General features: G+C 53.2%; 1 protein-coding gene across 1 annotated transcript; it reads left to right on the top strand.

Annotated features, from left to right (window-relative positions):
* Window positions 1-2,977: 2,977 nt before the first annotated feature.
* On the top strand, window positions 2,978-22,490 carry DMBX1 (diencephalon/mesencephalon homeobox 1). Its single transcript, XM_036257181.1, has 5 exons — window positions 2,978-3,014; window positions 17,663-17,828; window positions 20,528-20,706; window positions 20,971-21,319; window positions 22,036-22,490. Exons 2-5 carry the CDS (start codon window positions 17,675-17,677, stop codon window positions 22,488-22,490), a joined length of 1,137 nt encoding a protein of 378 aa, XP_036113074.1. The 5' UTR covers window positions 2,978-3,014; window positions 17,663-17,674.
* Window positions 22,491-25,377: the final 2,887 nt, after the last annotated feature.

Genomic DNA, 25,377 nt, shown 5'->3' with positions numbered 1-25,377 from the left:
AAAGGACACCTGTCCCTTACCCCTTCTACCCTGTTTTCCTCTTTCCATCCTAGCAGGTGCCAAGGATTTTGCATCCCCCTCTCCATAAATATCCACAATCAACCTGGAGCCCAGCACTGTGTTGCAGTGACCGTGGAAGTGCACCAGGATGGGAATGTGGCTCTCTGCTCATGGTGTCCCCATGTATGGAGGCCTGTGCATCCTTGTCAGAGTGGATGTGGCTGGTAGTGGGGACTGCTCCAGGTGTCTGGGAATTCTAGTCTATGGAGGCCCTGTGTGTACCATGGGGCTCGAGGCATTTTGGTCACCCAGCCATCACCTCCAGATTTCTGGCACTGGGACAGCTGGTGCTGACAGGAACCTGAGATAGGAAGCAAGCAAGGATTTCTTCAGCTGGGCTCAGAGTCTGTGTGGCAGACAAGTTTCTTCAAAGATCAGATGCCTAGTTATGCCCTGTGCCCCACAGCCTGGAGCCCTCAGTAGCCCTTTAGCTCACCAGCAGAACCTGCAGTATTCTCAACAGTCCTACCCCCACCCCCAAGTCTCTGCCTGGCAGGCCTGGCCCCAAATTAGGCCCAGACTGGTCGGGATCCTCATCCCTCCAGTCTGCCCAGCAGCCTCTGTCCTGGAACTGGGAGGAACTGGGGAGGAATGTGTTGGAGTTGGACTCCTGGACCAAGAAAGATGATGCTCCTTTCTGCTGGAAGGGGAGCTCCAAGTGAAACCGAATTCCTCTTGGGGAGTAGGGGGCATGCCCTCAGCACCACCAAGCAGAGATGGCTAAGGGTAGGGAGGGGCTTCACATCTTTGCTACCATGGAAGGAACGTCAGTGACTCCTCTTTTTTGTGCATCTCTAAATGTGAGCCAACATTTGTGCATCTGTATCCAGGTCTGTGTGTGTGTGACTGAATGGCTGTGTGTGTGTGTGTGTGTGTGTATGTGTGTGTAGGGGGGTTACAATTTTCTCCAGGATGATCTGTGTACATGTTTGTGTGTGGAGGGAAACCAGGTGGGGGTGCAGTGTCCTTTTCACCATTTCGCCAGCATTTGGAGTGCCCTGTCGCTGTCCAGATTCTCTAAGCTAAAGAGACAGCCTTCGCTGTTCCCTTCCCTTCCCTTCCCTTCCCTTCCCTTCCCTTCCCTTCCCTTCCCTTCCCTTCCCTTCCCTTCCCTTCCCTTCCCTTCCCTTCCCTTCCCTCCTCTTTGCTCCCCTCCCTCACAGGGCCAGATCTCTGAAGGGAAATTAAAAGGTTATTTAAAGCCCCCACTCCACCTTTCTTGTCCCTTTAAATGGAGCCTAAACGGTTTTGCTTTGGCAGAAGAAATCTTTTCTGGAGCTATGGTGTGGGGGTGGGGGACCCTGGTGGGAGAGAAGGGTCTAAGCTGCCTAATCCTCTTACCACCTCCTCCTCTCCCCTCCCTTCTGAGGCCCACCACTCCCCACTTGTCCTGAGGCGCTCAGCCCCTAACACTGTCTGGGGATCGACCTTCAAATCTGTTTATGGCCCTTTCTGCCCGCCCAGGCCAAAATTCCTGACCTCTTTAACCCAGGCCAGGACTCTAAAACCTACTGGCAGCATGGGCCAGACAACACTTCGCACCTCTCCATGCCTTCGTTCCTAAGCAAAGGACCAGCTCCCAGGAACTAGACCCAGGAGCTTTACTTACCAGAGGGAATGTCAGAATCAAGGTCCAGCTGCCCTGGTCCCCAGTGTAGTACCCTGTGCCTGTCCTGTGTCCATCCTGTACCCAGCCATCTGAATTCACAACCATACTTGAACTTACAATTGCACAAAGATTGGTTATACACACAAAAAGAACTTACAGTCATATGAGGCTGTACAGGTACACACGAACTTGTGGGCATGGGAGCACTGGTCACAAGGACACACTCCACATATAACTCACACTCGCTGCCACCGTGGCCAAAGGCAGGCTGCACAGAATCCCAGCCATACAGGGACACACACGATATGCACCCCACACATGTAACACATTTGGCTAAGTCCCTCTCCAGTCACCTCCATATAGCTACGCACACAGAGCCTCAATAGAGTCACTTGCCACTTTACATCCTTGCAATGTGGGTATTAACCTATCCCTCTGGCACACACCTCAGATGCCTCTCAGGAGGTGGTTTCCAGCACAGCATGGCCCCAGAGCCAGCTCCAGAACATAGTCTTCTTGTGAACCTGTGAACCGGTCCTGACTGGAGAGAGTGGGGCACTGGCAGGAACTCGAGGTACCAGGCCCAGGATTTCCCCTTTGTGGGCCAGGCACCGTGTGTCTGTCCCTCTTGAGACAGGTGCCTGTGCTGCCTGTGAAGCTGAGTGTCACACCTGCAACCTCTCCAGAGACTTCTAGCTTTCAGACAGGTAACCGGCTGCTAGGAGCGCCATTCTGTGTAGGGACTGAGTGTGTGGGCAGTGAGCTCTGATTTGGGGTTGTGGGTGGTTTGGTGGTGTGGGGCTGGCAAGGCTGTGGGTGGTGTGGGACTGATAGGGAGTGTGTGTGTGTGTGGGTGCGTGGGCGCGCGCGCGCGCGCCAATCTTGGAGGGATGGCGAGGTGGGAGTCAGTCAGGGAGCCCCACACTGTCGCTACGGACCCTAATGCTAAACTCCACTCCCCCAGCCGCGGGTGAGGCCTTGGAAGGGAAAGGTTTCTCAAGACCCTCCCTCGCCTCAGGGGTCGGCCTGTGGCTTCTGCAGACACGAGAGAGGCAGAGATCCCGGTTGGGAGAACGAGAGACGGGGATTCGGAGGAGGTGACAGACGTTGGCCGGGCCCAATGACCCACCAACAGTCGGACCCTAGCTGCCTAGGCCGAGAGCCACTCGACAGCACCGGTGGGGCGGGCCGGGGGCGGGAGCTGCGCGTGATTGGCAGCCACCAGGGCCATTAGGGAGCGCATGGGCCCGAGCCGGGCGCCCGGGAAACGCTGTTTAAAACTCCAGCCCCGGCTTTGACGCGCGTAGATGGCAGCGGCGGCAGCGGAGCTGGCCGGGGAGACCAGGTGCGAGCGGGCGGGGCCCGCGGGGCCCAACTGGGAGGCGCGCCGGGAGGGAAGGCCGCGGGCCGAGAGCTCAGGAACTGCCTCCCCTCTTGCGGTCCTGCAATCCTGTGCTAGCTAGAAGGATCGGAAAGTTTGCTTGGGGCCAGGGACTTGAAGATAGACAGGCTGTGCAGAGACAGAGGAAGCGGGGTGGGGGGGTGGGGGGAAGGCCAGAGAGACAGGCAGGGAGACACCGAGGGATACAAACAGGGAGAAGCGGAGGGAACGACACCCAGAGTAGAGAACGGAGTCAGAGAGAGCGAGCAACCCAAAGACAGAAAGAGCGAAGAATTCTAAATTCCGAGGGGAGAGAGAGGAGAGCGAGCAGTGGGCAGAAACTGCGCCGAGGCCGAGACAGGAGTCTCGGCCCGCGAAGACGCAGGCACCCGCAGAGGACGCTTCGGATCCGTCACGGTTTTGCCTCATTTGGAAGATATTACTTCGCCCCTGAAAAAAAAATAAATACAAGAAAGGTTTGGATATTGAGCGGAGACAAATCCTTCTCGGTTTGGAGGGGGTGGGGAGGAGGTGGCCGGGGTAATGCGGAGCAGATGCGGCCCGTGGCGTCGTGGAGCCCGGGGCCTGGGCTGGGGAGAGGGTGCCGCCCGCCGCCCAGGTCCCCGCCCGGGAGCGCAGTGGCCGCCCATGCCTCCCCAGCTTCCGAGTTCACACCGCCTAGAGAACCCCGCGATGCCCGGGGCATTGCCAGGGATCTGGCTTGGGTCCCGCCAGCACCGCTCTCGCTCAAACTCTGCCGCCGACGAATGCGCCTTTTCTCTCGGTTGGTGATTCCGCACGAATTCTCCAGTTGTGGGTGGTTCAGCGCTCAGCCAGCCTCTGTTCTCGTAAATGCGGCCTTGGACTAGGGTCCCCCAGGTGGGTGTTTGGAGCCCAGTGGACCTAGTCCCCTGGAATTCGTTTTACGTCCTGTGACCTCGGCTGGCGTGGGTTAGGGGAGCTCGGGTGGGAACCCGCAGGCCCGGGCCAGCCCTGGAGCTGCCCTCGCAGTGCACCGGGTATTGCGGTCAAGGGCTGGGGGAACTGCGAGGTCTCACTTCTCTGGCCCTCCCACCCCTGGTGGCTGTGACCCCGCTCCTGGACGGGAATGGGCAGTGTCTCGGACACCACCGGCTGAACTTTCTTTTCCGTCACAAGTTTCCGGACTCTGCTCAGGGTCCGCGGCCGCCCTGACGGTGCGCGCGGGGGAACGCACGGAACTTCTCCAAATTCCCTTTGAATCAGGAGCCCGAACTTCCTTGGATTCTGGTGGGGGAGGCGGGCTCCTCAGTGTTGCGATTTGTCGGACGTGGGAATCCGGATTGGGTGTGGGAGAAGGCTGGGATCCGCGGCCTTTTCGCCCTCTTTCCTTGTTTGAACCCCCCACCCCCACCCCTAGGAAACCCACGGAGCTTCGACCGCGGACTCAGGTCCAGTTCTGCACGGGATTTTTCGTTTTAGAAAAATCTTTAGAGGCTGTGGGTCAGCTGGGCCGGTGCTGGTTTTCTGGGTGGCTCTAGTTTCAAGGCGTTGGGGAGAGAGGAGAGCTTTACTGACTCATGGGCCTTGGGGGACAGAGGCTGTTCGCACTGCGGAGGTCGTTGGAGCCGCAGCCTTGGAAACTATGCAGGTTCCCAGTTTGTCGCCGAGAAGGCCGGTAGCTGGTGTCTCTTCCCCTCACCCGAGTTCAGGATCCTGTGCGCTGCAGGCAGGTTGGCCAGACTGGTGTCTTGCTGGGAAGTCCTGTCGCCTATTAGTGTTAGGTGAGGTGAATTAAGAGTTGTTTTAAGGTTTTTTTTGTTTTGTTTTGTTTGGGGGGCGGGGGGTCGCGTTTCATTTCTCAGCTTTGCCAGTCGTCCCCCAAAGGGGAAGGCACTCTGACCTAAGGATCAGTGAATTTAGTCCCTACCTCCCCTCTCTGCGAACCAGCTGGGTTAATGTGTGTGTAGGCGATCAGGAAGAAAAAAAACAAAACAGAATTTGCTGCCTAGTGAGAGCAAATTATCCGGATAATTGGTTCAAATTCTTCTCCTCTGTGGCCGAGATAGAAAGTCTTCGGATAAGAAGCAGTGAATCGCTACTCAGGAGGGGGTAAACACCTTTCCCCCAGCCCCGCATACTTTTAGGGGCACGAACTCCTTCGAGGACTCTCGGGAACCTGGCTGCCGCTGCAGAGATACCTCTCAACACCACCCCTTCCGAATCGGAACAGAAGGGCAAAGGTGCAGAGGAGTGGAAACCCGCCCTGGGCGAAGGCAACCTCGAAGGTGAGCACACTGGCCTGAGGATGGGCTCCTCCTAATGGCAGGCTTTCCAGTCAGCTTCAAGGGTGATGGAAGTATTCGGGGGGTGGCAGAACCTGCGTTCCTGCCACATGTGGTCTCCCCTGTCTTGGAGAAATTGAGCCATTTCTCTGTTCCCATATAAATATAACTTGCACTGGGGACTCCATCCTCACCCTCCCACTTACCCCTGCCCAGTGGATCTTGAGCAGAAAACAAAGTTTCTAGAGGAACCGGGGCTGACAGTAGTCTGGCCAGGTCAGACCAGGAACAAGGAATCATCCACAGCCCTCTGCCCGCAGATAGGGTTTGTCAATTGGAGAACCTGAAACTGGTGGAAGATTTTGGGGCAACGGAGAGAACCTGGAGGGGCACAGCCCTCATCTTTGATTTAATCCTGAACACACACCCATTTTTAGGCAGTCTAGATTGATGAACACACTGGGACACACACAGACGCACAAGCTGGCCACCACACAGTCAGATGCATGGGTTAATCACTTGGACTATGGGTAGCTCACTCAGGTACAACCAGGTGAAAAGTCACATACACATAGGAGCACACAGGCAGATCTGCTGGACACACACTCACAAATCCTTCCAATAGACACGGACGCTGACAGAAATCACACGCAAACACCCCTTCCCCGCCAGGGCAATGCTAGGAGGTTAACAGCCCCACCTCTCACACTGGCCCGGCACAGCCCAAAACCCGGCGCCTACAACTCCCGCCTCGTCTCTGCGCTCCGCATCCCCGAAGCTCTCTCCCGGCTTCTTCGCTCACTTTCCTTGTCGGGTCTCTGGTCTTCCAGGAACCAGCCCCCCCCCTTCCCCATTCCCCATTCCTCTTCTCCCTCCTCCGCCCCTCCTTACGGTCCCGCTCGGCCGCCCTGCGTTGCCCATGTAAATGACAGCAATAAATATCTAATCAAGGCCCGGGGCGACGCCGCCGCCGCCCGCCAAAGCCCATTACCAAGCGGGCGGAAGAGTAGGGAGGGGTGCTGGGAGGACGTGTGAGCATCCAGTGGAGCTTGTGGTCCGGTCTGGACGTTCGTCTTGCACTAAGTACCCCTCATCTCTGACCTTGGGTAAGTCAGTGCTCTTCCCTCGCCTCAGTTTCCCCTTCGGTAAGAAGGGCACCGGGCTGGGTTCTTCGTTATCCTGTTCTGTCCTCCCGTCATCCAGCGATCTTTTTCGTTTGGTCACCCGTCCATTCTGCTGACAGCCTATTTGACTCGGCCTCAGTGCTGCTAGATGCCCCAGATCACACAGACCCGGGACCCCAGCTCTGGCCCCAAATGTTCTTCTGGCTATAGCCGCCTTACCGGCCGCGGCAAGTGATAGAGTCCCCTGGATCCGCAGTCACCAGCCCAGGGTGCATTTCCCGGACAGGGTCACTCCTTGTGGCCAGTCTACGGCCGCCGAGGATGCTGCTTCAGTGTTCCCCAAGGTCAATGGAGCCCTCCGGGTCCCGCGGCCCCTTCCAGCCTCCACAGATTTATCCGCCAGGGTTTGTTTGCGTCCCCGCTGCCGCCGGGCCCTGTATCTAACTGTAAGTTTGTCGGCGCGCACTGCAGGGACGAGGCTCTCGGACCCGCACCACACGCCCCTCCGCGAGTTCCTCTAGCCGTCCGAGGCCCGCACCGGGGCCTGGAGCAGCGACTCTGCAGGGACTCCGCAGTCCCTGTTTCCTGGCTCTGCCCTGCCTGGGTCTGGATGAGCCTGAAGTGACTCAGCTCGTTCCTGCGGGCGTCCCCGGCCCGGGCGAACCGAGCGAGCGAGGCTGCCTCCTCCACGCCGGTGAGAAGCCAGGAACATGCTGGTGCATCACCCTGAGCCCTGCTCCACCCTGGCTCCGTCCGACTCCTCCTTCTTCGTCTCTGGCACTCCAGCTGCATCTATCCTGGGAAGGGAGAGGAGAATCAAGCAATTATCTCGACAGTTCTACTCCTTGGGCCTGGGGTCAGGCCTCCTTCAAGAGCCGATGCTGGATGGGATTCGAGAAAAAACAAAAACTGGCCTCTCTCATCTTCTCTCCCTCCTCCTGCCTCATTACACTGTCTGGAGAAAAAAACAAAACAAAACAAAACAAAAACTCCAGCCGCCTGATTTCTTTGCACCCCCAAATCCCAAATTAAGGACCGCGAAAACCCGAAGACGTAGGCGGAGGAGCCTCCCTCAGTCTCGGCCCATTAGCCTGCGGGGGGCTAATTACCCCAATTAGCGGCTGATTTATAATTAATGGCTCGGACCGAGGGATAATTGGATGTTAATGGATAACAGTTTGTGTAGAGAACTAAGCGCCTGGGCTCCTCAAGAGGGTCCTTGGGGGCGGGGTCTGTCTTGACACCCACCCCAACCCAGGCGCTCTCTCTGCAGGCGGCCCCCTCCCCTTCATCCCTGAGCCAGGACGGGAGGTAAGAATCTACTTTGAGGAACTGAGCTCTAGGTGTTCCGAGTCTAGCACCCCATCTAATCTGACTCTTGCAAAGCCACTCAACTTGAAGCCCACCTGTCTGAGGTCCTTGGCTCCAACTCCAGGACCACTTTGCCCCCCCACCCCCAGTTCATTCCCTCCCTGCATGAATCAGGCAGTGTGGGGTTAATGGCAGCAATGTGGGAGTCATGGTGCCTGTATCAATGTCACTGAGGCATCAGTGGGACACCGCCTGGGTGAGAGCAGTAGCCAGGGCTCAGTTGGGGCTCAGTCTGTGTTAAGGGCTGCAGCTATGGACAGGAAGAGGCTTGGCTTTTGGTGGGGACATAGGGTCTTCTCTGCCTGCTAGGGTAGGCAGGGCAGGAATGGCGAGGAGGACACTGGCACACTCAGCTCTGGGCTCTGCTGCTCTTCACACATCTCCCAGGGCTAGTCTCTCCTCATCCAGGGCATCTGGCTATCTGCATTTCCCCTAGAATCTGAGCCCTGGAGCTGGAACTCATTACACTATCCCTGAGTCCGTTGCCTGACAAAAACAGTGGCTCTAGCTTTACTTCTGGAATGACTGTGTAATGTTCCCTGTGCTGGGTATAAAGTACTGGCTGTGGAGCCAGGCTCTGCCCTACAGAAGGTGAGGTTAGGTGAGCACTGAGTTCACGCTTCGGAGTTAGACTCCCTGGATTCCCTTGGCTAAGCTGCTTGGCTGTATAGCAAGTGACTTTACCTTTTTGGGCCTCAGCTGTCTTATCAATCAAATGGGAATTATGAGGTTGTTGTGAGGATTACATGAGATGCTACCTATCAGGTCTCTAACAGGATGGCTGGCAAAACTGCTTACTATGTTTTAGGCAAATGGACAACTACAATTTGGTGAGGTAATGCTATGATAGGAGTTCAAAGAAGTCACCTGACAGCCTGGGGTATATGGGGAGGCTTCCTGGAAAAGAGGGTGCCTAAACGTAATGTAAAGGATTAGGAAATGCTGGTGGAGGGACAGTGTTCCCAGAGCAGGAGGCAATAACCTGATGAAGTTGGAAAGCTGTGTCTCAGTGGAAGGGGGTAGGGGAGGAGGGTGGTGGCGTAGTGGGTTAGGAGTGAGCAGGAGGGGAGGAAGTGGAGATGACTAATTTGGAAATGCCTGTCAAGAAATTTGATTTGAAGGGACCAGAGATAACTTGTCTGAGAGATAAGTTCATTTGTTTTAAATGGGGGAGATGGAAACAGGTTTAAACATTCACTGATGGAGCAGTGGGACAGGTTTGCAACCCAGGGGGCTGAGGATCTGAGGAAAGTGGATGTGCCTCAGGCTCCCCGCTCTTAGACACTCAGAAGTAAATGATGCCACATTTCCAGCCTTTAGCCCTTATATGTGTTTAGACTGTGTCCTTGGTTATTCTCTGTGGCCTTGCTGGCCACACTGAATCACTGAGTTGTTGGTGCCCTTACCCTCTGGCGGGATATGGCTGAGAGCAGTCTGGTCTCTGGCAGGGGGAGGAAAAGGCTTTTTTTTTTTTTTTTTTTGGCTTTCTGCACTTTTGAGAGCCTGATACTGACAATAATCTGAGAATGGAACTGGGGCTCTTGGAACTCCTGTAAAATAAACAGGATCTGAAAGGTTGCAGCTGGGATATCCTCATCTCCAGTCCTCCCCAGAACTTGTGCCTGCAGCATCCTTGGTCTGGGTAAGGCAGGGCTCTGGGTACCCCCTTACATCATATACTCTCACTGCTGATTCTTGGAAATTTAGGACTAAGGACAGATGTGGGAATAAGGATACTTATTGGGATTGGGACTCAGCCTTCCCTATTCCCAAACAGCCAAGGGTGACTTGTTTTTCTTTAGCCTCAATTCCTCATCTGTAAAATGGAGATAATAATACTGCCTCCCTAATAGAGTTAGGATAAGAAATTAATGAAATTACTATAGTTGAGTCTCTGGCATGTGCCAGGAACAGGCTTCTCTCAAAATCTTGAACCAACTAGCTCAGAGCTGGAAGAATTCTAGGTTGTCTCGTTCAGTTATCCCCAACACACACACACACACACACACACACACACACATGCACACACATGTGCACACACATACATACCCATGAAGGAATCTCTCCTCCTAGGCTTCCCTCAGCTGTCTGGCCAGCTCTGGGTGACACCCTTCTCACAACACAGCTTTTTCTCTCTCCTGGGGCAGCCACTGGGTCAGTGTCATCGCAGAAGCCAGAGATGGTAGGACTCTTGCCAATGTCACATAGCAGCCTGGAGTTGGGCAGAAGCTCTGGCCTTTCTCCTGGCTTCATGTATTCTTATTCTTCCCACTGAGCAAAAGTCCTTTTGGTATCTAACTGCTGGTTAGGAGGGGCAGCTGCAGGGTCCTTTTCTCCCAGGTGGTTGCTGGGGGAACATCTAAGGCTGAAGGATCTGCAGCATTTCTCGGGGAAGGAAGCCCATGGCAATGGTCTACCTTCAATCCCTACTGCTACTATTGACACCCATGACTAGTCCTTACCAGGGCCTATCTCTTGACCACATCCTGGAAATAAATACCAGATAGATTCTCAGTGACCCGTGGTTCCCATCCTGCCTCTACCACTGACTCACTGTGGGACCTTGGGCAGGTGGCTTTAGTCTTTAGTCTCAGTTTTTGCATTCATATAATGGAGATAATAAGTCCTATCTAGTAAGGTTGTTTTGAGTGAGTAGAAAAAGGCTTGGCTTATGGTAGATGTTCAATAAAAGGCAGCTGTCATTGTTAGATAGTGTGTCTGGGACCACGTTTGGAACAGAGGAGGCAGGCTGCTCAGAGAATTTTGGTTCCTTCCCCTCCTGCTTCCTTTCCTTTCCTTTAAACAAAGTTGTTCTGCCTTGTTCCCACTGTGTGTGGGAATGAGAAGGGACTGAGGGGAATTAAAAGTTCGGGAAAGGTGAAGAGAGATGTGGTAGGCTTGTGAGGTGACTGAGCCCTGTGTGACCAAAGGAAGGGTCCACTTTCCTTTTAATCAAAGACGCCTTGTTTGTGGTTTCCTAGCAGTGCTGCTGTTAATTTATAAAAAATGCCCCCTAATAAAATTCTGCTTGATTCTTCGATTGGCTGGGCATTAGGCCGCAGCCAGCAGCGACGCGGGGACATAACGGATGCATTTGCAGATTTGGAAAATTAAAGCCATCTATATGGCGCCTGTGGCGGGAGATCCGCCGATCTGCTTGCTTAATGAAATATAAAGATTCTTTTAACCAATGTAAGCACAATTCGACAGCTTGTGAAACGCGGCCGCACCATGATGGATGGCTCTCCTGGCTTGCCAGGAATTGCGGGGCGGCACCTTTTAAATATATAATTGATTCTGTTTGGAGTGTGCAGTGGGCTGAGCCCACGCAGGGCCCGGCCTGGGGCCAGGAGTGCAGGGCTCTGTTTAGAGGCTCCCGCAGGCCCTGCAGGACTCCAGACTGGGCAACTCTTGGCCTCCCTGTAGAACCTACAGCCCTCAGAACTGGACGTGGTTGGAGCCTCAGCTGCTGGGCCTGGCTGAGGACCCCAGGGGCAGGTCTGGACTGCCCCTATTGCTGGAAAAGGGCCCAGTGGGTGGGTTCGACCCGAACCCAGGCTTATAGTCCTAGGGACAGAGAAAGTGGTGGGACCAGGGCTCTGAGTGTCCGTTCTGCCCCGAGGACCGTACTGGACTGTGGTGGCTCTGCCTCCCTCACCACCTCTTAGCCTATTGTTCTTTCTCATCCATTCAACATCTATTATTTACTAAGCACTGCCTGTGTACCAGGCTCTGTGCTAGTGCTGCAGAAACAAACAAATGGATGAGGTAAATCTATTTTCTCGGTGTTTATTGGTCTTTCTATCACTGCATCAACTCCATCTCCTTGCTCTTTTTCTTTCTCTTTGTATTTCTTGTTCTCTCTCAGATCCTTTTCAGGGCCACATGATTTCTGAAGGTACCATTTAGTGTACACTCCTCTGGTCACACACACACACACACACACACACATACACACACACACAGATATGAATAACCAGATACCTACATAAACTCAGACGCATACATGGTTATGGTTATGTGGCCAATCGCAGTCAGGCTGCATGCAGACATGGCCACACATGAACAGTGAGACGAGCTGCAGACAGGTGACTGTGTAGTACCACATGCATCTAGCTCAAGTGATAAGTAGCATCCACATACAAGGGCCCCTCTCAGACCTCAGAGGAGGCCTGGGACTCTGATGTCCACCTGGAGTGAGGAAGAGGAGTGTGAGTCTGGAGAGAGAGGATCTCAGATGGGAAGATTTGGGCTCACACACACACATAACCTCATCTCATAATACCCCCCACACAGGTACCCACGAATATAGACACCAGGGACATGTGCTTTTTCTTTGCTGTTGTCCTATTGCCTTGGGTAAAGTCAGAGATGTTAGACATCGGAGAATGGAATGTGTTGGAGTAAGAGCCTGGGTGACTGGGGTTAGGAAACACTAGCTGGAGGGAAGAACCTCAGAGTGGAAACATGTTCCGCAGCTTCCTAGCGACGTGGCCCTGATGTAGCAGATCTTCCAGTCTTTCTCACCTTCCACTTCTGCATCTGTCAGATGGGGATAATAATAGTTCCTACTTCCTAGGGCATCGGGACAATTGATGGCGATGTCTGATCTATCTTAATAAATAGTTGTTCTTAATTAATTCATCTGATCCTCATTTCCGGAGCCTGCCTATGTGCCAGACCTTGTGATTTGGGCTGAGGTGAGGAGTCCAGAAATGCATCAGATACACTTTCTGCCCTCAAGGAGCTTTGTCTTGAGAAGGAGAAAGCAGTGTCATTACACTACTCTAACTCAGGTGCTAGAATTAAGAAAATTCATGGAAGTTGCTTTGTGTTCAGTAAATGGTAGCTATTATTGTTGTTGTCACCATCATTTCTGTGATCTGGAGCCTGGAGAGGGGAGAGATGCCTTCTTACAGATGACTTAGGGAAGGCCTCACGTCTCAGGAGGTATCAGTTGAACTAGGCCTTGATGGAGAGGGAGGAACTGCTCAGGTGAAAAGGGAGGGAGGGAAATGGTGTTCCAGGTGGGCGTCCCAGGAGGATCAAAGGCATGGAGGTGGTAAGAGGGAGGGGCAGGTTATCGGTGTTGCTGCGGGCTGGGGATGGGCAGAGCATCAGGCTGGAGGGGTGGGCAGAGGAAGACTGCAAACTTTCCCAGGGCCAGTGGGCTGGGGGAGTTGTGGGGTCCAGAGAGGTACCTCTCTTGGCCTCAGTTAATAGACGTGTCGTGCATCAAAAAACCATGGGATCAACAATAATGAAGCCAATTAAAATGTTACTACATTAACAGCAGTGAGTTTCAAAGCAACAATGCCCCAGTGTTTGGTGGGAGGGGGGCATTCCAGCCTAGTAGGGGTCGGGGAAGGGCTGAATAAAATTACTTCTAAACTCTGCTCCCTCTTCCCCACCTGTTTTGGAGTCTGGCTCCATCCCCACATCCACTGGATCACAAGGATAACCCTCCGCATCCCCACCCTCAAAAAGGGAAAGAAAGGATATAAATGTGAAAATCACCTGTAATCCTATCTGCTCTCTCCCTGAGATAACCTCTGTTAACATTTCAGGGTATAACCTGCCAGGCTTTTTTTCCCTATGGGTTTTTATACATACATTACAAAAATGGGATCACATCATGCATACGGTTACCTTTTTCTCCCACTCAACAATGTATTGTGAGCATCAGCACATACAGATGCACATCATTGTTTTACACTGTGGCACCACAGTCCACTGCTGGCATGGCTGTACCCCCGTCTGCTGAACTAACCCTCTCAGTGGCCAGTGAGGTCTCCAATTGTTTGCCATCATAAGCAGAGCCGTAATAAATATTCCTGTACACACATCTCTGCATACTTGAAGGAGAAATTTCTAGAAATGGAATCGTTGAATCAAATGATGCTCTCTCTGAAGGCTTTTGATGCAGGAACTAAAGAGCTCTTTTGTCAGCAAGGTAGGGGACGGACCATTTTCCACCCCCCTAGATAACGATGGGTAATAATTTTTCTTCATATTTGCTAATCTGATTGGTGAAAAATGCTTTATTATTTCTATTTTTATTTCTTTGGTTACAACTGAGGCTGTGCTTTTTGTCATATATCAGATGGCTGTTTGTGTTTCTTGCTTAATAAGTTGTCTATTACACAGCCATCTTTTATCCAAGGTGATCATGTGTTTTGTTTCCATATAAGAACTTTTTTTTTTTTTTTTATCCTCACCCGAGGACATTTTTTGTTCAGATAGAGTGGGAGGGAGAGAGAAAGAGAAACATCGACGTGAAAGGGACACACCGAGTGGCTGCCACCCACACAACCCAACCAGGGCCGGGGACAAACTGCAACCGAGGTACGTGCCCTTAGCGGGAACCGAACCCGGGTCTCTCTGGACCACAGGCCAATGCTCTAACCGCTGAGCCAAACTGGCCAGGGCTCCATATAAGAACTTTTATATATTATAGATAGTCTCTTTTATTTTTATTTGCACAATTATTTTAAAATCAATTTTGGTATGTCATTTATATGGTAAATATTTTTCCAGGTTTGTTGTTTATGGTATACTCTATTATACAATTTTTAAAAATTGATTTTAGAGAGACAGGTAGGAGGGAGAGAGAGAGAGAAAAAGAAACATCAATGTGAGAGGGAAATATCAATCAATTGCCTCCCATATGCACCCTGACTGGGGATGGAACCCGCAACCTGGGTATGTGCCCTGACTGAGAATCGAACGCACAACCTTTTGGTAAATGGGACAATGCTCCAACCAATTGAGCTATCTGGCCAGAGCTGTTATACAATGTTTAAACACCTTATGTTGCTACATTTGTCATTCTTTTCTCTTAGATCTCTACCTTCGGGAGTCATATTTATGGTGCATAGAGTAGGCTTCTGTAAGTAAAAGTGTTTTCGTAGCTGTTATGTGTGAGTGTTGACTCAGAAATCTGTAAATCTATCCCTTAGCTCCCGACTTGTATGTCCAACTGCCAATTCAATATTCTTACTTGGAAGTTGGATCCATATTTCACACTTACCATGTCCCCTCAAAACCTTGATTTCCATCTCCTCCTCCCAGACCCAGACCCACTTCTCCTTTAACCGTCCTTATTCAGGAATCGACTCATCTTTACTCAGTTGCTCAAGCCAAAAGCTTGAGTGATCCTTTTTTGTCCTCTTTTCCACACACCTTATAACTAACCTACCAGCAATCATGGCAATTCTGCCTTCAAAAGATGTCATGAATCTGACCACTTCTCACCACCTCCACCCCACTGCCCTTCAGGTACTTCCATGGGTTGCTGGCCTTGACTTCTGCAGGGCCTTGGTCTCTCTGCTCTTCTTCTTGACCCTCTGCAGTCTGTTCTCCATGCAGCAGCCGCAGTGAGCCTTTAACAACAAATAAGATCATGTTACTCCCTATTCAAGACCCTCCAGGAGCTTCCATCACACTCAGGATAAAATTCAAACTCCTTACAAATGGAGCATGAGCCCTCTGGGGTCTGACCCCCTCCTCTCCCTCCAACCTCTCTCTTCCACTAGCTCCCTCCCTCTGCTCCAGCTCCCCTGGTTTTCTTCCTGTTCCACATATATTTCAAGCTGTTCATGCCTCAGGGCCTTTGTCCTTGCTGTTCCTTCTGTCTGGAAAGCCTTTCCCCCAGAGCTGCTCATGGCTTATTTCAGATATCAGAGAGTCCTTTTCTGACCACGTGTTCTAAAATAATCTTTTCTTTTTTAATTTTCACCTGAGGTTATGTTTATTGATTTTTAGAGGGAGAGGAAGGGAGGGAGGGAGGGAGGGAGGGAGGAGAGAGAAAAGAGAGAGAGAGAGAAAGAGAGAGAGAGAGAGAGAGAGAGAGAGAGAGAGAGAGAGAGACATCGATTGATCACTTCCCATATGCACCCTGACTGGTGATTGAACCTGCAACTAGATATGTGCCTTGACTGGGAATTGAACCCACAGCCTTTTTGGTGTACCAGACGATGCTCCAACCAACCAAGCCATCTGGCCAGAGTTTGCCTTTTCTTCAGAGCAATATTCCTGTCTGACATTATTACATATATTTATTTGTTGTTACATAGCCCTCCTCCCTTGGAATATAAATTTCACAAAGGCAGGGGCTTTGTTTGGTACTTAGTAGATGGGTGCTTAATAAATATTTGTTGAGCCCTGGCTGGTTTGGCTCAGTGGTGGAGCATCAGCCTGCGGTCCAGAGAGACCCGGGATCAGTTCCCGCTAAGGGCATGTACCTTGGTTGCAGTTTGTCCCTGGCCCTGGTTGGGTCGTGTGGGTGGCAACCACTCGATGTGTCCCTTTCACGTTGATGTTTCTCTCTCTTTCTCTCTCTCTCTCCCTCCCACTCTAGCCGAACAAAAAAATGGAAAAATGTCCTTGGGTGAGGATTAAAAAATATATATATATACTTGTTGAGTGAACATGTGCAATATGTGAATGTGTGTGACGTTGTGTGTAGATATATCTGCTGTATTGGTAGGTGTCTGTGAGAATGTCTGTGCGGCACTGTGGGAATGGTGACACTGAATTTGTGACTGTTGCTGAGCTTGTGCGTGAATGACTGCTTCTGTGAATGCCTTGCCAAGAATGTCTGTGTATGTGTGTTTGTGCATGAAATGTGTGTGTGCTTGTCTGTGCATTTGCACACAAGCACTGCAGATGTTTATCAAATGGACCTTCCATTGCCTTCCCCCACCACACCCAGGAAACAGGAGACATTTTGTGTCTTTGGGAGCCTGCAGACATTGAACCATAGTCCAAAAATGACAGTTCAGGCCAACACAGGGTGGGTGCTCAGACCAGGACTGTGAGGGTCTGGAGGTGACTTGGTGCTGGTGAGACATTGGCAGCCTCATGCAGATCTGAACCATCTCAGTAGGAGGGATGTATTTTCTGATGAATTGGCTGAATGAGGCTGAAGCAATGTGGGGCAGGGCAGGCCCTGGATTGGCTGTGTGGTTTGGACATGTCACTACTCTTTCTTTAAGCCTCAGTAGACTCATCTGTAAATGGGGTTCATTGTTTCTGGTTTGCTTACTTCTTGGGAATATGGTGAGAATGGAGGGAGGGAATGGTAGTGAATGTATAAAAGCCATAACAATAGCGTTCTTATGTTTTGCAACACATTAGGGTTTTGGGGTTTTTTTTTTTTGGTGGTACGTGCCCCTAGCAGGAACTGAACCCGGGACTCTCAGGTCCGCAGGCCGATGCTCAACCATTGAGCCAAACTGGCCAGGGCTTACACATTAGGGTTTTAATCCATTATCTCATCAGAGCAAATGCCTCAATGTCCCCCATCTAGCTCTGGTCTTGGCCCGATGTAGGTCTCAGGGTATGTTTGTTGACTGAATTAATGAATGTTCAAATGATTAAGTGCCTGGGTGGGTAAATGGGGTGGAGACTGCATGAAACAGCAGGCAGACCGACAAATCATGAGTCACATTTCTGAGTACATGCTGTGTGCCAGGCCTTGTTGTAAAGGCTTCTCTTCATCTTTGCCACAAACCCAGGAGGTAAGTACCATTATTAGCCCCATTTTGCAGATGGAGGAACTGAGGGTCAGAGAGGTGAGATTCCAGCCCAGACACTCTGAGTCCAGAGCCTAGAGCATTAAACAGTGCACAAGCCCTGCTGAGTGAACCAATGAATGAGTGGGTGAATGAAGAAATAAGTGCAGGAACCCTCACACTCTTAGCTGTGGGCAAGACAGGCCACTTCCCAATGGGGAAGCAGAAACTCTTGGGGGTCAGGTGGGCATTCAAGGTCTGGGCTGGGGGTGGCGTCTCCCCCAGAGTAGTGTGTGACACCCTGCCTTATGTCACCTCGCCCTCTTCCCTGTCTGCAGGTGCATGCCACGATGCAGCACTATGGAGTGAACGGCTACTCTCTGCACGCCATGAACTCACTCAGTGCCATGTACAACCTGCACCAGCAGGCGGCCCAGCAGGCCCAGCACGCCCCCGACTACCGGCCATCAGTGCACGCACTTACGCTGGCTGAGCGCCTGGCTGGTAAGGGCTGTGGGGATGGGACTTTGGGGACCAGACTAGGAGGGTTGGGGGTGGAGGAAAGGTCTGGGGAGGAGGCTCTGGAAAGCAGAGATAGGAGGGAGGGAGGGAGCACTGGGAAAGTTTCCTCTGGGAGGTTCGAGAAGATCCAGGTCACTTAGCAACAGAGAGGGATGTCAATTCAAAATCTAGGTATGGCTATCCAGAGCACCCCTTGTTGCCGGCACTGTGCCGGAGTGGCCCTATGCCTTCAAATTCCCTTGGCAACCCTGAGGGATTCAGTAGCCTACCTCACAGATGAAGAGACTTAGGTAGGAGGGTAAGGGGCTAGCCCAGAAGTTTACAGCTAGGAAGTAGCTGGAGTGCCCAGGGGAGGATATTTCAGGCACAGGAAGTCATAAATGATGAGGACTCTCATGTTTCATATACCCATGTGCCAGGCACTGTGTGAGGCTCTCTCCCTCTCTGCATCACACTGTTCAACCCCGATAAGGAGAGGTTATTATCTCCATTTTATGGACAAGGAAACTGAGGTTCATAGAGGCTAAATTTAGACAGGGGTGGAGTGGAGGGTTGGAACATAACATATGGCAAAAATAGGAACTTTGAAGTCACAGACTTGCAGTCATTGCAGGGTCTGCCCACTCACCTCTCTTCTCTGAGCCTCAGTTTCCCCCTTTGTAAACAGGAGCAATGACAGTGATCACCCATAGGATGTTTGGGAAGTTATCTGAGATAACTTATGCAAAATATTCAGCAGAGACTGGTAGGTGCTCAGAGGTCATTGTTACCCAAGTCCCAAGGGAAGTGCCCATGAAGGAGCTGCAGGCTGTCCCCCAACCCGACTCCTGGTTAAACTGATTGTTGTCCTGTCCTGGAAGGACATGAGAAAGATGTGATGGGGTAGGTGAGGACTGTGATTTACTGGGAGGTGGTGTCACCCCCTTCCTGTCCTAGGCCAAACCTTAAGGAGCTGTTGACTACATGTGGGCCCAGCACTGTGCTGGGTGATTCTCCGAGGATTTGGGGCGCCCCTAAGGAGACCAGGTGCCTGTTGACCCATGAGAAGGCATGGCAGGATTGTGGCCAGGAAACGGTGGGGCTGCTCAGAGCACAATGATCAGCTGCTGCAGTCAGGGAGGGCTTCCTGGAGGTCATGGAGCAGAAGCCAGGCCTTAAAAGGTCAAGGAGTGGGGACTGTCTCGAGCATAGGCACAGAAATGGATGGGATATGTGGGCGCTGCTTGGGGAGAGGTGCGGCCTTGGAAGGGAGGGTGAGACAGCCACTCGCACTCTTTTAGGCCCTGCCAGGACCCAGAACAGAGGGGTCAGGAACAGAGGCTCACCTCTGCTGGGGGAGGGGGCACTGAGGATCTGGGAGATTCAGGACTCCCCCCGATTCTCTAATTCTTAAGCAAGAGGAACATGAACTCCATATGGGCCTTTGTATAGAGGCCTGACCTTCCAGCAGGAGGTTTTGCCTGGCCTCCCAGGCTGCAACCACTATCCCTTGTAGTCCCTGGAGCCAGAAACAGGATGCTGAGATGTCCTTTCCCCTCCCAGGGCTTGGCTTACTGAGAGGTCCCCACTGCCTCCCCTGTCTCAGGGTGCCCATGAGCTCGGGGCTCAGTCCAGTTGGTGATGGGTTCAGGGCTTCCTCTTGAAACTGAAGAAGGAGCAGCCCCAAGTCTGAAGCTTCCTGAACACCCAGCTGCCTCCTTCTTCCTCATCGAGAGTGTTGTGGATGACTCTCCAGTTCCTGGAGCGCAGGGCCGATGCAGCTCGGGTGCCCTTCAGCATGGGCAGGTGATGGGAGGCAGGGGGAGAGAGAGGTTCCTGTCCATCCTCCAGCAACTAGTCAAGCAGAAGGGCTGGAGACTAGCTACCAGCCCTAGGCAGACATCTATCCTGGGTCATTTCCTTAAATCAATAGTGCACCAACCTTGTCTCCCCTCCAAGCCTGCAGCGGTTAGAACGTAGGCTCTGTCCTTTTCTCCTTGAGGAAATAGCCAGAAGGGTCAAGACTGGATGCAACAAGCCGTTCCTGTGCTCTAAGGGCCCTGCCAGAGATCAGGCTTCCTGTTGACGAGACATAAGAGAAGGAGCTTCAGGCCCTGTCATCAGAGAATCATAGACCAACTAGGAAGACGAGATTCGTACCCAGCAGAGAGAGAGTCAAGTGCCAGGGAATGCTGTCTACCCAGCAGACCTTTCCCAACCAGACCTCGCAGAAAAGCCCCAGCTTAGAGCCTGGCTTCGTAAGGTCAGGGGCCAGGGTTCTGCTGGGATCCAGACTCTCAGGGTCATAGGATATTAGAACCTTTGTGACATGGACTTAGAAATTATTGGCATCATGTAGACTCAGAATATTATACCCAAAGTATCCTGGGACTTAAAGGATCTTAGAGCAATGACCACCTAAACCAAATAAGAAAGACCCCCCTCAATCACATCCCTGACAGCTGTTCATGGAGATGAATTAGGCCTCGGTGGACCTGATAGTGAATGGTGGGGTGGCACAGTCTTGAAAACCCAGCCCTGTGGAGAGGGGATGGGTGATTTCCAAGGGGAAAGGGCCAGGGCTCAGCTCTGGCAGGAGCCTGAGTGTCCACAGCGGGTCAGAGCAGGATAAGATTTAAAACCTATTTCCCATAATTAAATGGGCCCCCTCTCCTTGCCCTCCAACGGCTGTACATTTCAAGACATCATCTTGGAGGCTCGTTATGGCTCCCAACACCGCAAACAGCGTCGCAGCCGCACAGCGTTCACTGCTCAGCAGCTCGAGGCCCTGGAAAAGACCTTCCAGAAAACTCACTACCCAGATGTGGTGATGCGCGAGAGGCTGGCCATGTGCACCAACCTGCCTGAGGCTCGGGTGCAGGTAGGGCCCCGCTCCTCTAACTAGACCTTGCAGACAGGCACCAGCCCAACAGCCTGGCTTCCCATCGTCTGGGAGCCAGCAGTGCAGCCCTCAGTGCCGTCTGTGCTGTCTCCATGGACACCCTCATGACAGCAGGGGAGTCTTAGCAAAGATTGAAGCTGTTTCCTGGAGGGACGGGGGCAGTGTTGTGGTGCACACCTCCCAGAGCACCCAGACTCCACTTCTTTCCTCCCCCGTCCCACCACTGCTCTCCCTGTCCCCAAGGTGTGGTTCAAGAACCGCAGGGCCAAGTTCCGGAAGAAGCAGCGCAGCCTGCAGAAAGAACAGCTCCAGAAGCAGAAGGAGGCTGAGGGCTCCCATGGGGAAGGCAAGGCCGAGGCCCCAGCCCCAGACAGCCAGCTGGAGACTGACCAGCCCTCCAGCCTGCCCAGCGGTGACCCTCCGGCTGAGATGCACCTGAGCCTGTCTGAGCAGTCAGCCAGTGAGTCAGCCCCTGAGGACCAGCCAGACCGGGAGGAGGACCCCCGGGCAGGAGCCGAGGATCTCAAAACTGAGAAGAGCCCTGGGGCTGACGGCAAGGGGCTGGGCTGCAAGAGGGGCAGCCCTAAGGCAGGTGAGGCTGGGCAGGTGCTGTGAGTGGGCTGGGGCCCACCCCAGGGAGAATAGCTGGGCCCACGAGGTGGGTCAGGGAGGGGTAGAGACAGCCTTTAATACCAGGCACTTGGGCATGGCCCATTTGAAAGAACTTAGCAGGCCCATGCCAGGTGGTCACCCTTTAGTTGCTGAGTCCTGGGAAGGTCTTGGGGATTCTGGAGGAGGGGATGGGTGGCAGGGGAGGGGTACTCGGGGAATTCAGGGCAAAAGCCATTTATCAACCATTCTGGAAATATTCCTGTATGTTTACAACCCGTGCGTACGTGGTGAGTACCTTATCGGTACCATAGATTCCCACGGGCGGAGAGCTGGAGCCATGTTTCTGAGGGAACAGAGCTCTGGCAGGAGGCATAGGCCAGGCAGGGAGGGCGGGTCTGTGAGCTGAGAGCTAGGGGGGGATGGGAGCCACCGACAGAAGAGGGGAAGGGGAGGTGCTGACCCTTGAAAAGAAAAGCACTCTTCCCAAGAAGTCACACATGGGAGCCTTGGCAGGGTCCCTGGGGTTCCTCCGTCCCCAGATTCTGAGGGATGCTTCAGGAGCTGCCCTGGCTGACATGGTGGATATGGTTTCAGCCAAAGCCTGTTTTGTCATCAGTGCCAGGGGGTGGGAGAGCTAGGGAGCCTTTCCTGGCCGACCGAAGCCGCTGTCCTGAGTCCTTGGTTCTCTACTTACAGATTCCCCTGGCAGCCTGGCCCTGGCTCCTGCAGCTCCCGGGGGCAGCCTCCTGGGCCCCTCCCACTCCTACTCCTCTTCCCCCCTGAGCCTCTTCCGTCTGCAGGAGCAATTCCGCCAGCACATGGCGGCCACCAACAACCTGGTTCACTATTCATCCTTCGAAGTAGGGGGCCCGGCCCCTGCTGCTGCTGCGGCCGCTGCGGCCGCTGTGCCCTACCTGGGTGTCAACATGGCCCCCCTGGGCTCACTGCACTGCCAGTCCTACTACCAGTCCCTGTCAGCAGCTGCGGCTGCCCATCAGGGCGTGTGGGGGTCCCCACTGCTGCCCGCGCCCCCGACAGGCCTGGCACCTGCATCAGCTGCCCTGAACAGTAAAACCACAAGCATCGAGAACCTTCGGCTTCGGGCCAAGCAGCATGCAGCCTCCCTGGGACTCGATACCCTGCCCAATTGACTGCTGGCCTTCAACCCAGCCAGGGGTCTTAAGTGCCCCCCTCCCAGCCCCAAGGTTATCCCCAGGCGGCTCTCAAGGAATTAACTCAATGAGCCCAGCGATCCTGGGCCTGGAATCCTGATCCTTGCCCCCCTCCCCCAGAGTCCTAGCCCGAGGTGAAGCCCGCACCTACACACCCTCTGCATGGCCCTGCTTGGACCCCGTGGAGGCTCAGTGGGAGGAGGCCAGAGGCTGGGGTAGTGAGAGGCTCTCACTGGCTAGATCCCCACCTCAGTGTTGCCTTCTCCCTTCCCTCCCTCCCGTCCCTTCTGCCCCTTAGTAAGTTGATGTGTGGAATGTGATATATAAATATAAATATATAGAACTATATTTTCAGGCACTTGCCTGCCCCAGGCCCCCTGCCCGCTCTGTCTCTTCCTTGCCGCCACCGCAGCTCCCGCTTCTCACTCTGCCCCTCCCCCATCTCTCTTCTTCCCTGACCTCCTCTCCCTGCCCCTGGCCTGTTCCCTCCAGCCTCTCTCTCCAGCCTGTCTCCCCCAGTCTGGACCTTCCCTCATGGCTCTTGTCCCCACTCCCTCGTTCCTTCTTTGGTGCTAGCTGTGTTGGTGTCATCAATTCCCAAGCTATGTTTTGTTTGGGGTTGTGGCTTTTTAGTTTTAGTGATGTTTCTTCTGCTTCTTCCCTGCCTGCCTCTCTCCTCCCCATCAGCACCCTCTCCGGGCAGCTGGTCCTTTCCATCCCCAGTGGAGGTGATCAGGCCTTTGCTAGAGACCCTGTAGCCCCCACCCCACCCCAGGGCCTGGCGTCTAGAAGGGGTGGGGAGTCATGTTCTCTTTTCTGTCTTTTCTCAGCTTTGAGCCCCCACTCCCAAGATTGAGGTAGAGGGGTGTGAGGGCAGGAAGCAAGCTGGGGTAGGCATTAAGACCTCCAGGACAGAGGCCTGCTGCCCTGCTCATCCAGGACTGCCCACAAGGCTCCAGACCTCTCTTTGGTGAGACTTTCCTGGTTGGAATGCGGTGGAAGGGGAGCCGGTGCTCTCAGAGAGAAGTGTCACTCCTCTGCCACACCCTCACCTCCAGGCTCAGCCAGGAGGGAAGGTTGAACTCTAGCTCCTGATCACAGTGAGTGCAACCCACACAGCACCCTAGTCTCGAGCTTCTGTCTCAGGCTTCTGCCAGCATCCTGTCCCAGAGCTGATTGTTAAAGTAGGGGCTTCCCTTCGCCTAGTCCTTGATGTGTTCTTATTTATGACCCAGAACCCAGCTCAGCAAACTCCTTTTCGAAGCAGTGTGACCTTGAACCAGCCCATAGCCTCTCTGGGCCCGTGTCCTCATCTGGCTTAGATGGCCTGTGCTGTCCTGTCCATTTACCATAGTCTGCATGTCTGTGCCCAGAAGGTTTTAGTTAAACTCACAGCAAACACAAAATGGCTCTCCAAAGCACAATGTATGAATTAGAAGCGACTGTGGCCTTGCTGTGGAGCAATGGGTGTTACATGTCCAAGCCTCTCCATGGTTCAGCCACGCTCTCTGGGCCTGTTTCCCAGTAAGTATTATGTATGGGTCCCTTCAAGTTGAGACAATCTGGATTTGATCCTGCTTTTCTTAAGGTCCAGTGCTGCCTCTGTGGTCACTGCATCTCCGCGTGGTTTCAGGGGTGCAGGGCAGGGGGAGGGGCTGGCTTGCACAGATTCTCAGTCATGATTCCCAACCCTCTGTTGGTCACCATTGAACCCTCCACCCCCTGCTTAGAGGAGGTGCACCTGAAATTCCTAGGGTTGTCTCCTCTCCCAGGGGGAGTAGAAGGGGGTCAGTTGGTAGGATTGGTCTGCAGAACAGTTGATGCTCGCCATCCTTGGGGGTCTGGCTGAGGCAGATGGAAAGGCTCTGAATGGAAAAAATAAAATAAAAATGAGGAGGATGGGAGCCTGGGCCAGGAAAGCTGTTTGAACAAAACAGTGGATGCGACTCAGCAGACAGCAGGGAAGACGTGGCTGGCTTCCTGAGAGGTGGGGCTCAGGGTCTTGACTCCACACTAAAGATCCCACCTCCATAGCAGGCTAGGGTTTCTGAACAGGGGTCAGATGAAGCAGGATCTGCGATCCAGAATTTGGAAGGTGAACCCAACAAACTACAGGAACACCAGAGGTGGAGACTGGGGTGGACAGGAGGGTGGCACAGACTCTAGGAGACAAAAGGAATTTTTGGTTCGTCCTCTGGGATCAACTCCAGGAAGGTCTGTTTCTGAACCGAACAAAATCTCATCTGGATCAGGCATGGGGACTGAAGCTCTTTGCCTGTCCCTGGATGCAAATGACTGTCACTGGGCCTTGGAGTCCAACAGCTCTAAACATCACCTCCTCTAGGTAGCCTCCCCTGATCTCCTAAGGGGCACGTCCATCCCAGAGTCCTGTTGTGTCATGGCTGGAGCCAGGCCCGCTAGGGCTCAGCCCAGCTTCCCTCGGATCCTTGTCAACATTTCTTCATCCAGTTGACCCAATTCTACCAGCCCGGAGAAGGCAGGGCAGATCCCTGAGCCTGGGCAGATCTCCACTAGTTTAAGGGACCAGCCTCAGTTACTGAAAGCAGCTAGAGAGCCAGAGGAGACTCGAGCACTAAGGGTCTCCTATGGGATCAGAGGGGATGGGCTTGGGGTGGCCCCTGGCCCCTGGCACTAAAGCTGAATTGGCTGTGTCACCCTGATGATGGAGCTTGGACTGTCCCTTTTGGGAAGGCCGCATTCCTCACCTCTCCCTTCTATTTGAGGTCTTCATTTCTCTGCTTCCTCACTTCCCCAGAGCATGGTTCAGAGGGGCCTGGGCCCCCACTCCGACCCCACGGCCTGCAGGCTGTACAGACTGCTTTCCAAACCAGCTGTTTTGTGAGCA

The sequence above is a fragment of the Molossus molossus genome, unplaced genomic scaffold (assembly GCF_014108415.1).
Source record: "Molossus molossus isolate mMolMol1 unplaced genomic scaffold, mMolMol1.p scaffold_m16_p_12, whole genome shotgun sequence".
Lineage (NCBI taxonomy): Eukaryota > Metazoa > Chordata > Mammalia > Chiroptera > Molossidae > Molossus > Molossus molossus.
This window is presented reverse-complemented; position numbering and strand designations above follow the sequence as displayed.